This window comes from Somniosus microcephalus, chromosome 24 (genome assembly GCF_052327205.1).
Source record: "Somniosus microcephalus isolate GS21.2 chromosome 24, FLI_Smic_1.0, whole genome shotgun sequence".
NCBI lineage: Eukaryota > Metazoa > Chordata > Chondrichthyes > Squaliformes > Somniosidae > Somniosus > Somniosus microcephalus.
Window position 1 is genome coordinate 10853031 of NC_141010.1, and position 15191 is coordinate 10868221.

Below are 15191 nucleotides of genomic sequence, written 5' to 3' on the forward strand. Positions count from 1 at the left end.
AAGGAGGGCAAGGGTATCGAAAGTCTTAAAATTTAACTCATTTAACCATCATGTGTGTACATCAGGCACTATATGAATGCAAATCTTTCTTTAAGCACTCACCTTCAATTCCTACAAGATCTCCTGTGGCATTGCTCACGGGTGGCCTGAAGCTTTGAGCCTAAAACAATGAGGGTGGAGGCAGAGTGGTGCAAAGCGGAATGATCGAGAGTGGAGTGCAGCACAATGAGGAGAAGTCAGAAGCAAATCATAGCAGTATACATGCGAGGAATAGAATGTCCAAAACAAAAATTAAAATGACTGGACTTTGAGATGTATGGACTTACCCAATGTGGTGAAATTGGGGAGCCGTGTAAAAAAAATCCTGTCAATTTATTGTCAGAGGCTAGACTGTCAGCCAACTGTAGTAACTTTATTAAGGCTCTTTGGAGGCAATAACATTTCACTCAGGGCATGGTGTTCTGACCAGACGGATGCCATAACTTCTAATTGAACAGCTTGCTTAGCCCGTATTATTTATTCGGCAGGGTAAAGTTAGTGAATGCACCCATTCACTTCATCTTGTAAGGGGTTCTCTTTGGATCGCAGAGGTTTCTCTCTCTAGAGGCCTCTCTCTCCCTCTTGCACAGTAAAACCTCGAGTGGTTCGACCCACTCACCCCTTAGGTTCTAGACACTGGACTTAGATGCAGGAACTGCAATGCAGAGAATACTCTTATAGACCAAGTTTAAAGAAACGAAATGAAATTTTATTGCATAAGGAAAAACAAATCAAATGCAAGCAAATAAGAGGGTACATGGGAGGGAAAAACAAATCAAAATACAGTACTAACTAAAATAGATACAGGCATATTATACTTTACAAACGTCATCATGAAATGGGGAAACACACGGAACATCGAGGGACAACTCATGTTAATTATACCCAAAATGCCCACCCCCTTAAACCTATCTAGATCCGATTATGAAGGGCCAGAAACATGCTCACCAATCCAGTTGGAAAAGTATAGAGTTTTGAAACAAGTCTGCGTTTTGATCCTCAGGCGTCCTGTTTCCGCGTGGTCAGTGGAGCTACAGCGAGCTGTGCCACACTTCTCTCTCTCTCGGTGAAGGTCACGGGCAGGCTGGACACTGGCAGGCCTAGACGTCGGCGGGGACGGAGACCATCTGTTTGGCCACAGTTGGAGAGGTTTCTAGCTGGTTACCATTTTCATGTATGTTTCCTCTGTAGGGCTGCTGCCTTTTGTCTTGTCAACGGCCTGGGGTTTGTCAACCATCTCCCAATGGTTACCCCGGGGCGGGACGCAAACTCGAATCACCTTCTTGGTCAACGTTTCTCCACGGCTCTCACAAGGACAAGCTCAAAAGCGTGTCTGGTTGATCGCTCTTTTTCTTGGCTACCCTGGGACTCCCAATTATACTTCTCAAGAGAAGCCTTTATCTCCCGCCAAATCAAGGTTAGTCTTTATTTAACTTTTGGCAGGCTTGTTGTACAGCGGGGTAGTTATTATATTTAAACTGCTTTCGGGATGGTGGGTGATGGCCATCTCTGGTCTGGAATGACCCTGCATTGTTTTGAATGACTTCTTGATGTCTTTAATGGGTTTTTGATGCTCCCCTTATGAATATAAAACGGTTTCCCTTTGTCTGGGTAAACATTTAGATGGCCATTATCTACAGGCCGATCTGACTGGATCTGCATCCAATCCATATGTATGTGTTTGTGTCTGGTTTCGTTTTCTCAGAAACGGCTTCCAGAACTTACTGTGGGCTGAATCCACAAAGGCTGTCTGGGGACTGCAGGAACCATTTTAAAGTGTCCAAAAAGCTAGGCACGGGGTCTGGCGGCCATTTTATACGCCCCTTTTTCCTGGGCTTCTTTTAAAACAGTCTTTAAAACAAGGCCTCTTCTGCCAATAGACCCTTATAATACAATGTTCAATTTTGCAGATCTTACACTCTAGAGAAGACACACTGCTGATAGTAAAATGCAAGACTGAGTGAAAAATGTGTTAAAATATGAATTGTTTATTTACACAAACACGGGGATGGCAAACTGCATCTTTTAGTTACAGAACATGCTACAGATAAATTCAGAACATGGTCAAAAGAAAACAGTGACTGCTCGTGTTTCTGGGGGTAAAAATATTTATTGAATTGTACAGATATCTTTACAGGAAACCTTTACGCAATGCTCCCGGCGTTGGAAGCAATCCTGGGCCACAGATCTGCACATTCCTTGGCAACAGGGCCCGTGATCGCAGAGCCTAGAAACAAAAACAAGCGGAAACATCAGCAAGTCAGAAATAGCCCAAGGAAACCGCAATTGTAATACTGCCGCTAGAGTTTCAGTTTATGTCACAGTGCAAGTCTTGATTAAAGTTGCAGTGCACAACCCACCTACAGAGACACAGCATCAGACAGCCAAGCTCATTTAGAAGTACAAGTCAGGTCCAATGTGACACTGTCTTACATCAGTCTGGTAATGTTCCAGAATCACAGCTTATAATGTTCCATATATTGGATGATACTTAACCCGAAAAATTTCTGAGCAAACGATTTGCAATTGGAATCCAATGATCAACAGATGAGACAACATGAATGATCTAAGGGAGTTTCTGATTTCTATTTGGGTCAGTCATTTTTAGGTGAGCCGATCCCACCAGCAGCTGAGCGAAATAAACCAGGAATGCTTGATCCCTACTTCCAGTCAACAGAGGCAGGTGACAATGGACAGGCAAATAAGTTTTCCAAAATCCAGCCACTTTCACTCCTCCCAACCAAGTAGTGTCTTCAGCTCATTGCTGAGGTGGGGGGGGGGGGGGGGGAAAAGACCCGATCCAAGCTTCAGAAGTTTGCGCTAGAGAGACGTGTCACACCCTCGATTGAGATTGAACAGCACGTGACAGCTGCCACCTCACCCACAAGCAATGTGTTCCTCTTCCCTCCTTCGACAACTCACGGCGCCACTGAGAACAGGCAAAGTAAGTGCTTTTTGGAAGGGAATGGTGTATCATTCAATGCACAATACAAGTTGAGTTCTGATCAACAGCAAAAAAAACCCAGAATGAACACGTAAGAGACACTGTCTAATGAAAGGAATGACCCGCTTTGCTCTTCTCACTAGACAGACATGGGATTCCTTTTCAAAGTGCCCTCACTTCTCTGCCACAAGTCAGGTCAAAACTGATGGGAGGCACCATTGGCTTTAAAACCAGCTGCAAATTTATTACTAACACTTCAATTCAGATGCCGAGTTGCACCGACACCCGTACCTTTCATTTCTCCTTTGTTATTTACTATTACCCCCGCATTGTCTTCGAAGTAGAGGAACACTCCGTCTTTTCTCCGGTATGCTTTCCGCTGCCGTATCACTACTGCCGGATGCACTGTAACATGAGCACACGGAAATAAAGATCAACATGGAGTCCTATCAAAAAAACAATTGAAGTACGCAGCTCAAAATTGGCACTGTACAACAAGAAGCAACATTCTTTCCCCACCCAGCCTGGCCAATCTTCCCTGAAGGTGTTGATTCAGTCTTGCTGTACCATTTATAACTGCTGTCCAGTGCCTTGTCCCCGAGCGCCCATTAATCACAGGAGCCCGGAAAGTGGCAAGATATTCACCTGGGGGGGGGGGGGGGGGGGGGGGAAGGGAACTCAAATCAAAGCCGATGCCCACTTATGGGCACTTCTATTAGGGCCACTGGACAGCAATCAGCAGTGGGAAGTTGGATTGGTTTCCCTTGGCTGGAGCGTCCAGAACTTAGGGGGGGGGGGAAATAGTCTCAGAATAAGGTGTTGGCCTTTTAAGACTGAGAAGAGGAGGAACTTCTTCACTCAAGAGGGTTGTGAATCTTTGGAATTTTCTTCCGCAAAGGGCTGTGGAGGCTCAGTCATTGAGCATATTCAAGGTTGAGGTAGATTGATTTTTGGACTCTACAGGAATCAAGGGATATGGAGATAGTGCAGGAAAGTGGTGTTGAGGTCGCAGATCGGCCATGATCTTATTGAATGGCGGTGCAGGCTCGAGGGGCCGAATGGCCTACTCCCGCTCCTAATCCTTATTCAACTCTTGCCTTCTTTAACCCAGGCACCAATAGCACGTGCTGGTGGGCAAACTTCACATTCTTAATCGGAGTGCTTTGTCTAAACAAAAAGTGTAACAATGTCCAGCAGCAGCACAGCAAGTCAACGCTGCCTCCGAGGAATTATTTCACCGAACAAGCCACAAAAATGTTACGAACATTTTTGCTGCAGCCCTTCCCCTTCCTGGTTCAGCAAGGCACACAAACCAGAAGATCTCCGGTTCAACACAGAGTATGTGCGAGTTAGCTGGCCGTACTTATTTTGGTTATCGATTTATCTACTGTGACAGTTACACGCGTATAGTGAAACTTTTTTTAAATAGTGATCTTCGCGAGTAAACAGCTAAAAGTTGCACTAAATACAGTCTTGTAAAACCAGTTAAATTCAGGGACCCCTCTCCTTCAGGAATCACCAGATATCAGAGTTGAACTGTTCCATCCCGGATTGAAATTCTACAGCACAAATCAGCTGCAATTTCACCCAAGAGCAATGAGTTACTCTCCCCATCCTTGACAACTCACCAAGCCACAGAGTATAGACAAAGTAAGTGCTTTTTAGGAGGGCGAACCACCAACAGTCAGAACAGAATTATTAGGAAAATTCAAGAAACAATCTCACACACATACAAGTACAAAGTTATCAGATTTCAAACTGGGCTCCTCCGACCTACAAGGTCAGGTTCGGTATTTGTTGATTTACTAGCACATTACAGATGTTACTGTGCACTTAAAACAGTTTCTACAACTAAAGCACGGTTTTCCTTTGGGTAGCCGACACCAATATTGCCTTTAATTTTTTTGGGGGGCGTGTGGCTGCTTCAAAATACCGCACATGCGCGTTTTTCCTATTTAAAAGCTGGCGAGCTGGCCATGTAGCTTAAAGGAAACATTGGCCAACAGTTTCAGAAGTTTGGACCAGGACTGCTGTGACAATATTTCCCCCCCACCTCCCCCTTCCTGAGTTCACAAACAACCACCATGATTCTCCCATCAGAATTCCCAGGTTACTCACTAACACACCTCATTATGAAACTGTTAGTTTCTCAAGACATGGCTCACACGGTCATCACTTTGATAGAACTGCTCCTTAAATCACCTTCCAAATCTTCAAGCAGCGATTTGCCAAACTGCTACCACCTCAACTGTAATGATTCTCAAGACTGGAACAAATTAAAACAGGCACAAGCTTCTGAATCACTTGAAACAGAAGACGGTGAATAGAAAAAGAACTCCACATTCCCAGCACAAGATGTCCTTTCTAAGATGTAGCTGAATCACTGAAAATGAGCTCTCAAAGCAGTGTTTTGCCAAATGTGGATGTCAATGAAATAAGGATTTAGTCAGCAGGGGCAGGAGGCATAATGATCACATCCATACACAAGCTCAAGGGACGCAGAGTGGGATAAACAGAGGGACCAGGATCCGAGGTTCCACAACATAAAATACACGGGGTCCTCGAATAAGCTGCAAGTAGTTTCTACAGAAAACCTCCACTTATTTAAGCTCCTTGAAGTGATGGCGCTTAGATCTAAATACAACTGATGGATCATCACTGGAGACAACAGGAGCCCCTGAATAATCGCTGCCTGTGCACCACCACAAAACACAGCAAAGTAAACCAGGCTCACTATGTGCAACAGAATTACCATTGGGTAAGATTTACAGGCCGTGCCACGTTAATTTCACTGCCAATGAGAAGACTATCGAGAACAAAAGGAAAAATCTCTGCAGCGAATACAAGTTTCCCAAGTGATTCCCGAGCAGTGTCCCATTAGTCATTAGCGAGAAAACAATCCAAATGTCAAACCACAGGCAGGTTATCAGTTTAAATTGGTTAGATACCAGTTCTCACTCTAACTACAAATTATAAACCCGAATTTATGGGAAACCAGGCTCAGTTTTGGGCTATTTACGGGATAGCAAGAATCTCAACATAATCCACAATCCAGCTACAAAACTAACAACACTGGCGCAACCTCCTACACCCTCACCGGCTACTCAAGAGCGATCTAGCGCGCTCTGAACTTCTCTCCCAATCCAACACGGTCCGTTTTCCCTCTTTGGTGCCAACCCCATTGCCCTCCCACATTCAGAAACCAACTAGGAAATAACTTGCCTCCCCATTACTCTTGATTTAATGGACTGAGGATGTGCAAGAGATGGAAAAAGGAGATGCAGAATTGAAACACATTTTCAATAAAATGCGATGGTGGACTCGGACAATTTATCGATTCGAAGTCGCACGTACACGCAACAACATCCTCGCCATTCCGACTCACCAATTTCAGGAGCTCACTCACCCTTTTTCCTGAGCTCGGGTTTGCCTTTCTTTACAGTTGCCATGACCATGTCTCCAACGCCAGCAGCTGGCAGTCTGTTCAAGCGACCCTTGATCCCCTTTACGGAGATGATGTACAGGTTCTTGGCACCTGAAAGCACATGGTCAGTAAACAGGTAAAAAACATCGTGTCACACCCACCGTCACAAATCAAAACTGCCGCCATATTGTGTGAATCTGGGCATCTCCTCACAAATCAGGTGCTCTCTGTGTAGGTGCCTAACCATTCACAGCAGGCCAGAGCTTCGAAAATACTCGCATCAATGCAGGCAGAAACAACCTCATGCAATAACAAATTGTATTTATATAGCGCATTTAACAAACGCCCCGCGGTGCTTCACAGGAGCATTACACCAGAGATATTAGGACAGATCATCAAAAGCTTGGTCAAAGAGGTAGGTTTTAAGTAGTCTTGAGGAGGAAAGAGAGGTTAGGGTCTAGACAGCTGAAGACATAGAGGAATCTTGGTGCGCCTGTACATAGATCCCTGAAGGCAGAACAGGTGGATAAGGAAGTTAAAAAGGCATATGGGATACTTGCCTTCATTAGCCAAGGCATAGAATATAAGAGCAGGGAGGTTATGATGGAGCTGTACAAAACGCTGGCAAGGCCACAGCTGGAGTAGTGTGTGCAGTTCTGGTCGTCACACTATAGGAAGGATGTGATTGCTTTGGAGAGGGTGCAGAGGAGATTTACCAGGATGTTACCTGGGCTGGAGCGCTTCAGCTATGAAGAAAGACTGGACAGGCTGGAGTTGTTTTCCTTGGAGCAGAGAAGGCTGAGGGGGGACCTGATTGAGGTATACAAAATTATGAGGGGCATAGATAGGGTGGATAGAAAGGAAGGAACTTGTCCCCTTAGTAGAGGGGTCAATAACAAGGGGGCATAGTTTCAAGGTAAGGGGCAGGAGGTTTAGAGGGGATTTGAGGAAAAACTTTTTTCACCCAGAGGGTGGTTGGAATCTGGAACTCACTGCCTGAAAGGGTGGTAGAGGCAGGAACCCTCACAACATTCAAGAAGCATTTGGATGAGCACTTGAAATGTCATAGCATACAAGGCTACGGACCAAGTGCTGGAAAATGGGATTAGATTAGATAGGGCTTGATGGCTGGGGCGGACGGGCCCTTTTCTGTGCTGTATAACTCTGACTCTAATGGTGGAGCAATTAAAATCAGGGATGCTCAAGAGGCCAGAATTGGAGGAGCACAAATACAGGCCCAGAAATTCGGGTCGGGGGCTTCCCGCGGGTGTAAGCCCCCGACCTGCACTTACCTTGCGCGCCGGCAGTTGAGCTGCAGGGCCCCGTGGAATTCCGCTCCGGGGCCTGGCCCAGCTGCCGGCACGCTGTGCTTGCGTGTCCCAGGGGCGTAGTTAGTGCGATGCGTCCCCTGGGATCACGTGAGCCACGGGCAACCAATCGGAGGAGGGAAAAGCCCATTCATAAGATTGACAGGTAGACCTGTCAAAACTTATAAATACTACGGGCTCAAAATAGCAGTAAACCTTCAAATAAATTTTTTAAAAAAACACACTTTTTAAATAAACTATAAATTACATTAAATAACTATTTTAAACAATAATTTAAATTTTTGAAAAAAATAATTTTATATTATAACGGGGCTAAAAATAAACTTACTTTGCTTTAAAGTATTTAAAAATAATAAACCCGTGAAAAAATGTTTTAATTTTAATTAATTGACCACTTACCTTGCAAAAAGCAGGCCTTACGCCTGCTTTTTAAATGTGTAAATCCTGCAGGCTTAACCTCCTGGGAAAACCTGTAAAAAAAAACTAAGTTCAAAGGGCACACGCAGCCTCCCCTGCGTGCGCGTTCGACCTCTGAACCTCTTCGTTCAGAGGATCGGAAGTGCCGGTTTCCCGCGCATGCAAGAAACCGGCAATTCCATTCGGCCTATGGGGGAGTACCCCATGCGTACTCACCCGGGGAAGAGCCGAATTTCTGGGCCATATATTTTTTTTAATTCAATTATGGGATGAGTATCGCTGGCAAGGCCAGCATTTATTGCCCATCCCTAGTTGCCCCCGAGAAGGTGGTGGTGAGCCACCTTCTTGAACTGCTGCAGTCCGGTGTGGTGAAGGTACTCCCACAGTGCTGTTGGGGAGGGAGTTCCAGGATTTTGACCCAGCGACAATGAAGGATCGGCGATATATTTCCAAGTCAGGATGGTGTGTGACTTGGGAATGTTGAAGGGCTGGAGGAGATTACAGAGATAGGGAGGGGTGAAGCCATAGAGGATTTGAAAGCAAGGGTGAGGATTTTAAAATCGAGGCGTTGCTTAACCGGGAGCCAATGTAGGTCAGTGAGCACAGGGGTGATGGGTGAACAGGACTTGGTGCGAGTAAGGACACTGGGAAATGCAGTTCATATTGAAAACACAATTAAAAAAAAATCAATGCCCCTATAGGTCAAAGCAATGAATGCCCACTGCAATAACACACAGCTAGGTCAATCAATTCTAAATAAAGGAAATAAACATTTGCACGATCTTACTGGAACAGAATATGATGGTACAAAATGTACATTATACACCTATCTTCACTCCATGTAAAATGACCAAGTCTCCCACTGTATTTCTCATCCTACAGGGCCCAAAGGGACTCAGCTCATAACAGCTCTTACCTGTGTTATCGGCGCAGTTGATCACGGCCCCCACGGGGAGACCGAGGGAGATGCGAAATTTCGCCCCGGACGAACCACCACGTCCTGTAGCAAATGGGAAATGACATATTTTAAGGAACATGTTGAGCTGGGGCTCTGTACTGCTAGTTACTTCCCACAGGCCATTCAAGCCCTGGAGACAGCAGTTCAATAGCACTAGAAGCAGGCATACATTACACGAAAGACATAATCCAAGTTTTCCAAAAATTATCACGGAGGGAAGTGGGGAATGGGCAGTTTAACCAATCCATCAATGCTTCATACAAAGGCAAAATACTGTGGATGCTGGAAATCTGAAATATAAACAGAAAATGCTGGAAATACTCAGATGCTGCCTGGCCTGCTGAGTATTTTCAACATTATCTGTTTATATACTTCATAAGTGGTAATAATCTAAGGAGAACTTTATAATGAGATAGATTGAGCCTATACGCTCTGTAATTTAGAAGAATGAGAGGTGATCTCATTGAAACATATAAAAGATTCTGAGGGGGATTGACAGGGTAGATGCTGAGAGATTGCTTCCCCTGGCTGGAGAGTCTAGAACTAAGGGGCATAATCTCAGGATAAGAGGTCGTGTTTTAAGACCGAAATGAGGAGGAATTTCTTCACTCAGAGCTGTGAATCTTTGGAATTCTCTACCCGAGGGGGCTGTGGATGCTGAGTCGTTGAGTATATTCAAGGCTGAGATTGTTGGACTCTATAGGGGAATAAAGGGATGTGGAGATAGGGCAGGAAAGTGGAGTTGACGTCAAAGATCAGCCATGTCCTTAAGGAGTGGTGGAGCAGGCTCGAGAGGCCGTGGCTCAGTGGGTAGCAGCCTCACCTCCGAGTCAGAAGGTTGCGGGTTCAAGCCCACTCCAGAGACAGGCTGATGCTCCCAATGCAGTAGAGGGAGTACTGCACTGTCGGAGGTGCCGTCTTTCAGGTGAGATGTTAAATTGGGACCCCGTCTACCCTCTCAGGTGGGCGTAAAAATATCCCACGGCACTTATTTCAAAGGGGAGTTATCCAGGGGTCAATATTCATCCCTCAATCAACATCACTAAAAACAGGTTATCTGGTCATCATCTGCTTGTGGGAGCTTGCTGTGCGCAAATTGGCTGCTGCGTTTCCTACATTACAACATCAAAAAAAAGGACTTCATTGACTGTAAAGAGCTTTGGGATGTACTGAGGTCTTGAAAGGGGCTATCTATAGAAAGTTCTTTTTTCTTGAGAAGATATAACCACAGCTGGCACATTTACGATCAATCTGCTCCCTCTCTTAGCTGATGTGTGTGTCCCCACAAACCAAGGCTGGGCTCCAACAACCAGGAGGCCTGGTGTAAAAGCCCCAAGCCCATGTTGCTGGCTTCAGGGCAAGTCTCAATGCCCAGGAGCTGGGGCAGGCTTGGGGGAGGCCACACTTGGGTTCACACAAAACAAAATCCCCCCCTTGCAAGGAGCCTGAGCGAATTTTAAACCGGTTTCAGGGGTGGGTATAAAACACCAAAACCCCCATCCCCTACCAACCTTAAACCAGGATGTCTTCAACATGGCGGCCGCCGCAGATACAAGTTCATCATCTATTCTATAATAAAGCCGGCTAATTGCGACCAATATCCACATTACATGACAGCTAAGGTGCTAGTACTAACGATCGGAGGGCTAAAATGCGAGTGTCCGCGATACAAAGCGCCGATGGCAGCGGATTCTCAGCGCCCTCTCTGCCGCCCGCTTACCTCTCTTAGACATTGTGGTTCGAGGAAAGAGACCGAACGCGGGGCATTATGGGATATATCGGGGACGCACGCAACGTGGCGTGACATCACCGCGCACCCGACGTGAGGCCAGTGCCAGAGCAACTGGCTCACGTGTCACGTGGCGAGGGACCAGGAAGAGCAGGCGGGAGGATTTCCTCAGTGGCGCCCCCAACAGGGTTACATCAGTTATTGCAACTTTTAAAAAGAAAGATATAAAAAAATTGATATAAAAAACAGGAAGATGAATTCCAGAGGTGAGGCGAGAGAGACTGCCCTTGACATCAAGGCAGCATTTGACCAAGTGTGGCATCAAGGAGCCCGAGTAAAACTGAAGTCAATGGGAATCGGGAGGGGGAAACTCTCCACTGGCTGGAGTCATACCGAGCACAAAGGAATGGGTTGTGGTGTTTGAAGGTCAATCATCTCAACGCCAGGACATCGCTGCAGGAGTTCCTCACGGCAGTGTCCTAGGTCCAACCATCTCCAGCTGCTTCATCAATGACCTTCCCCCCCATCATAAGGTCAGAAATGGGGATGTTCACTGATGACTGCACATTGTTCAGTGCCACTCGCAACTCCTCAGATAATGAAGCAGTCCATGCCCGCATGCAGCAAGACCTAGACGACATTCAGGCTTGGGCTGATAAGTGGCAGGTAACATTCACGCCACACAAGTGCCAGGCAATGACTATCTCCAACAACCACCACCCCTTGACATTCAACGGCATTACCATCGCCGAATCCCCCACCATCAATATCCTGGGGGTCACCATTGGCCAGAAACTTAACTGGCCCAGCCACCTAAATACTGCGGCAACAAGAGCAGGTCAGAGGCTGGGTAGCCTGCGGCGAGTGTCTCACCTCCTGACTCCCCAAAGCCTTTCCACCATCTACACGGTACAAGTCAGGAGTGTGATGGAATACTCTCCACTTGCCTAGATGAGTGCAGCTCCAACAACACTCAAGAAGCTCGACACCATTCAAGACAAAGCAGCCCGCTTGATTGACACCCCATCCACCACCTTGAACATACAAGATGCACTGCAGCAACTCGCCAAGGCTTCTTCGGCAGCACCTCCCAAACTCACGACCTCTTCCACCTAGAAGGACAAGGGCAGCAGGCGGATGGAAACACCACCACCTCCAAATTCCCCTCAAAGTCACACACCATCCTGACTTGGAAGTATATCGCCGTTCCTTCATCGTCACTGGGTCAAAATCCTGGGACTCCCTCCCGAACAGCACTGTGGGAGCACCTTCACCACATGGACTGCAGCGGTTCAAGAAGGCAGCTCACCACCACCTTAAGGGCAATTACGGATGGGCAATAAATGCCGGCCTCGCCAGCGACGCCCACATCTCATGAACGAACAATAAAAAAAAAGGCTGTAAAACACTCAGCAGGTCAGGCAGCATCTGTGGAGAGACAGAAACAGTGTTAATGTTTCAGGATAGTGCCCTTTCGTCAGAACTGGAAAAAGTTAGAAATGTAACAATTGCACCTCTTCAAGACCCATCTTTATTTGTCCCATTACTATCTCCTTTTGCTTTGCACCATCATACCTTTTGTCATTTAATCACTTCTGCCTTTCATCCTATCACAGACCTTCCCGTTAGTTCTTTCCTCCCTTGCCCCTGCACCTGCTTAAAGTCTGTTACATCTTGTAATGTATATACCTTTAAGGGGAAACTATCTTTTACAGCTCATGTATACTGCAGTACCGGCAGTGACCACACCTGTATATAGCACTGAGTAGTAATCTGTACAGATCAGTTCCCGTGTGAGCCACGTTGAGTAAACACCTGTTGTACCGTTCTCCTGCAGTCTGTGTCTTATTATACACAGACACAACATTGGCGACAAGGCAAGTTCGAACCTACCTGCAACTCTGCATCACCTCCCGGGGATTCGTTCCTGGAGATCAGTGGATTGGAGATCAAGGCCAGAGAGTCGGGCGTCGACCACGGGCAACCGCCCAGTCATCCAGCAGAGACTCGAGAATTGATGGGGGAGGCTGTCGAGAGCCAGGCTTGGCTTTCCAGTCGAGGTGGTCCAGCGAAACGGGCTGGCAACAGGTAGTGCGCAGACCCTTCCCGGACAGCGGCGGGCTAGAGCCCGACCGAGCGGCACAGTAAAGGGCCGAGCAGCATCGACGGGGGAAGAGAGGGAGGGGGCAGAGCGCACAGGGCGCAGCCGGTGTTCAGGGGCCGAGCAGCGTCGAAGAGAGGGAGAGAGAGACGCGCAGAAACCCGCGAGGCGCCGCCATTGCCACAAGGACCGCCGAGAGCGGCGTTGGCAGCAGCGCAGGAGAAGCGCGCGAAACAGGGCGCCGCCATTGCCACGAGAACCGCCGGGAGTGGCGTTGGCAGCAGCGGGGGAGGAAGGAAAGCGCGGGAGACGCCATTTTAAACCGCACCCAAAATACCGAAGAGTGGCAGTATCACCGCACTTGACAATGAAGTTGAAGATTGGACTACATATGTCGAACGAATAGAGGTATACTGCAAGGCAAATGAGGTGTCAGATGACAAGAAAGCGTCGGTATTGTTAAATTTAATGGGTGCAAAGACGTATGGTTTATTACGAAATCTAGTAACCCCAGCGAAGCCAGTGGAAAAGAGTTTTGAAGACATAGTAACGATATTACAGGAATATTTAAACCCCACACCGCTGCTGATAGCAGAAAGATTCAAGTTTCACAAACGGAACCAGCATAAGGATGAAAGCAATGCTGATTATGTAACAGAACTGCGCAAACTATCGAAACACTGCCAGTTTGGAGCAGGACTGGCAGATACCTTAAGGGACAAGTTTGTGTGTGGGCTTCAAAGTGAAGGAACCCAGAAACGGCTTTTATCTGAAAAGGACCTTACGCTGGAAAAGGCTTTCAGCATTGCGGTATCATATGAAGCAGCAGCACCGGGCGCTGCAGAGATACAACAGAGACTGCAAGAATATGGCACAAACGAAATGTCATATAGAACAGAGAAGTGCTATCGCTGCGGCAGAACAACACATGACCAGAATGATTGCTGGTTCAAAGACAAAGTGTGCAGACAGTGTGGAAAAGTAGGACACATAGCACGAGTCTGCAGGTCGTGCTAAGAAAACCAGCAATAAGAAACCTACCAAAGTACAAGAAGGTACATAAGATGACGGAGAATAGTTCAGACGAACAAAAGAGTGATAACGACTCCGAAAGCAGGGAACGGAGTTGTCTGAAACTACATAATGTGATCACAACGGAGGATCACTGAACCATTTGGGTCACTCTCAAGATAGCAGGAGTCCAGGTAAAGATGGAATTGGACACAGGATCAGCCCTAACAGTCATAAACCGACGGGACTACGAGAGGCTATTCTCACACATACCCTTGAGAGACACAAAAATTATTTTGAAGACGTACACGGGGCAAAAAAGTCTACCCCAAAGGAAAAATAAGGGTGACCGTTATATATAACGGTAAGGAAACACCAAAACTAGACCTGTATGTATTGCAAGATGGAGGACCACCATTACTGGGACGTGAATGGATCCGGAAAATACAACTGGATTGGCATTCCATACAGGCACTGACTGTGGCTGACAAAAAGGATGACGACGTCACACCTGGGCGACATCCTAACTGACGTGAAAGAAGTGTTCCAGCAAGGACTCGGAACACTAAAAGGCATGACAGCGATGATTAAAATTGAAGAAAACGCAAGCCCAAAATTTTTTAAGGCCTGATCTGCCCAGCCGTCGAAGCAGAGCTGGAGAGTCTGGAACGTTCAGGTGTACTGTCCAAGGTAGACTGGAGCGAGTGGGCTACACCCATCGTCCCCGTGATGAAAAAGTCGTTGAGCAGCACGCCTGGGGAACCAAGGAAGGTTCGCATCTGTGGGGACTTTAAGGTAACAGTGAACCCGGTCCTTCACACCGTACAATATCCACTTCCGCGGATTGAAGATATTTTCGCCTCACTATCTGGAGGGAAACGCTTCACTAAGATTGATCTGGCCCAGGCGTATCTGCAAATGGAGGTAGAAGAAGCATCAAAAAAATACCTCACAATCAACACCCATAAAAGGTCTCTACCAATTACAACCGGCTGGTATTCGGGGTAGCATCAGCTCCGGCTATTTGGCAGAGGGCAATGGAACAAGTCCTGCAAGGGATCCCAGGGACCCAGTGTTATTTGGACGACATCCTGGTCACGGGCGAAAATGACTATAGTTGAATACCTACCGGTAACTAACGCTTGTATCGAAAAGGAAACCCGAAATGACCCGACACTGTCTCGGGTATATGATTTGACGGTGAAGGGATGGCCAGCACATGGCGACTCACTGTTGCCAG

The 15191-nt window shown here is 46.9% G+C and overlaps 1 protein-coding gene and 1 non-coding gene across 2 annotated transcripts; both read right to left on the bottom strand.

Annotated features, from left to right (window-relative positions):
* Positions 1-2129: 2129 nt before the first annotated feature.
* rpl23 (ribosomal protein L23) lies at positions 2130-10920 on the bottom strand. Its single transcript, XM_085966211.1, has 5 exons — positions 10831-10920; positions 9069-9152; positions 6390-6518; positions 3275-3388; positions 2130-2266 (listed from the first exon to the last, which is right to left on the bottom strand). Exons 1-5 carry the CDS (start codon positions 10841-10843, stop codon positions 2184-2186), a joined length of 423 nt encoding a protein of 140 aa, XP_085822337.1. The 5' UTR covers positions 10844-10920; the 3' UTR covers positions 2130-2183.
* LOC147101042 (small nucleolar RNA SNORA21) lies at positions 2868-3003 on the bottom strand. Its single transcript, XR_015073506.1, has one exon. It is a non-coding gene; the product is annotated as a small nucleolar RNA SNORA21 (small nucleolar RNA).
* Positions 10921-15191: the final 4271 nt, after the last annotated feature.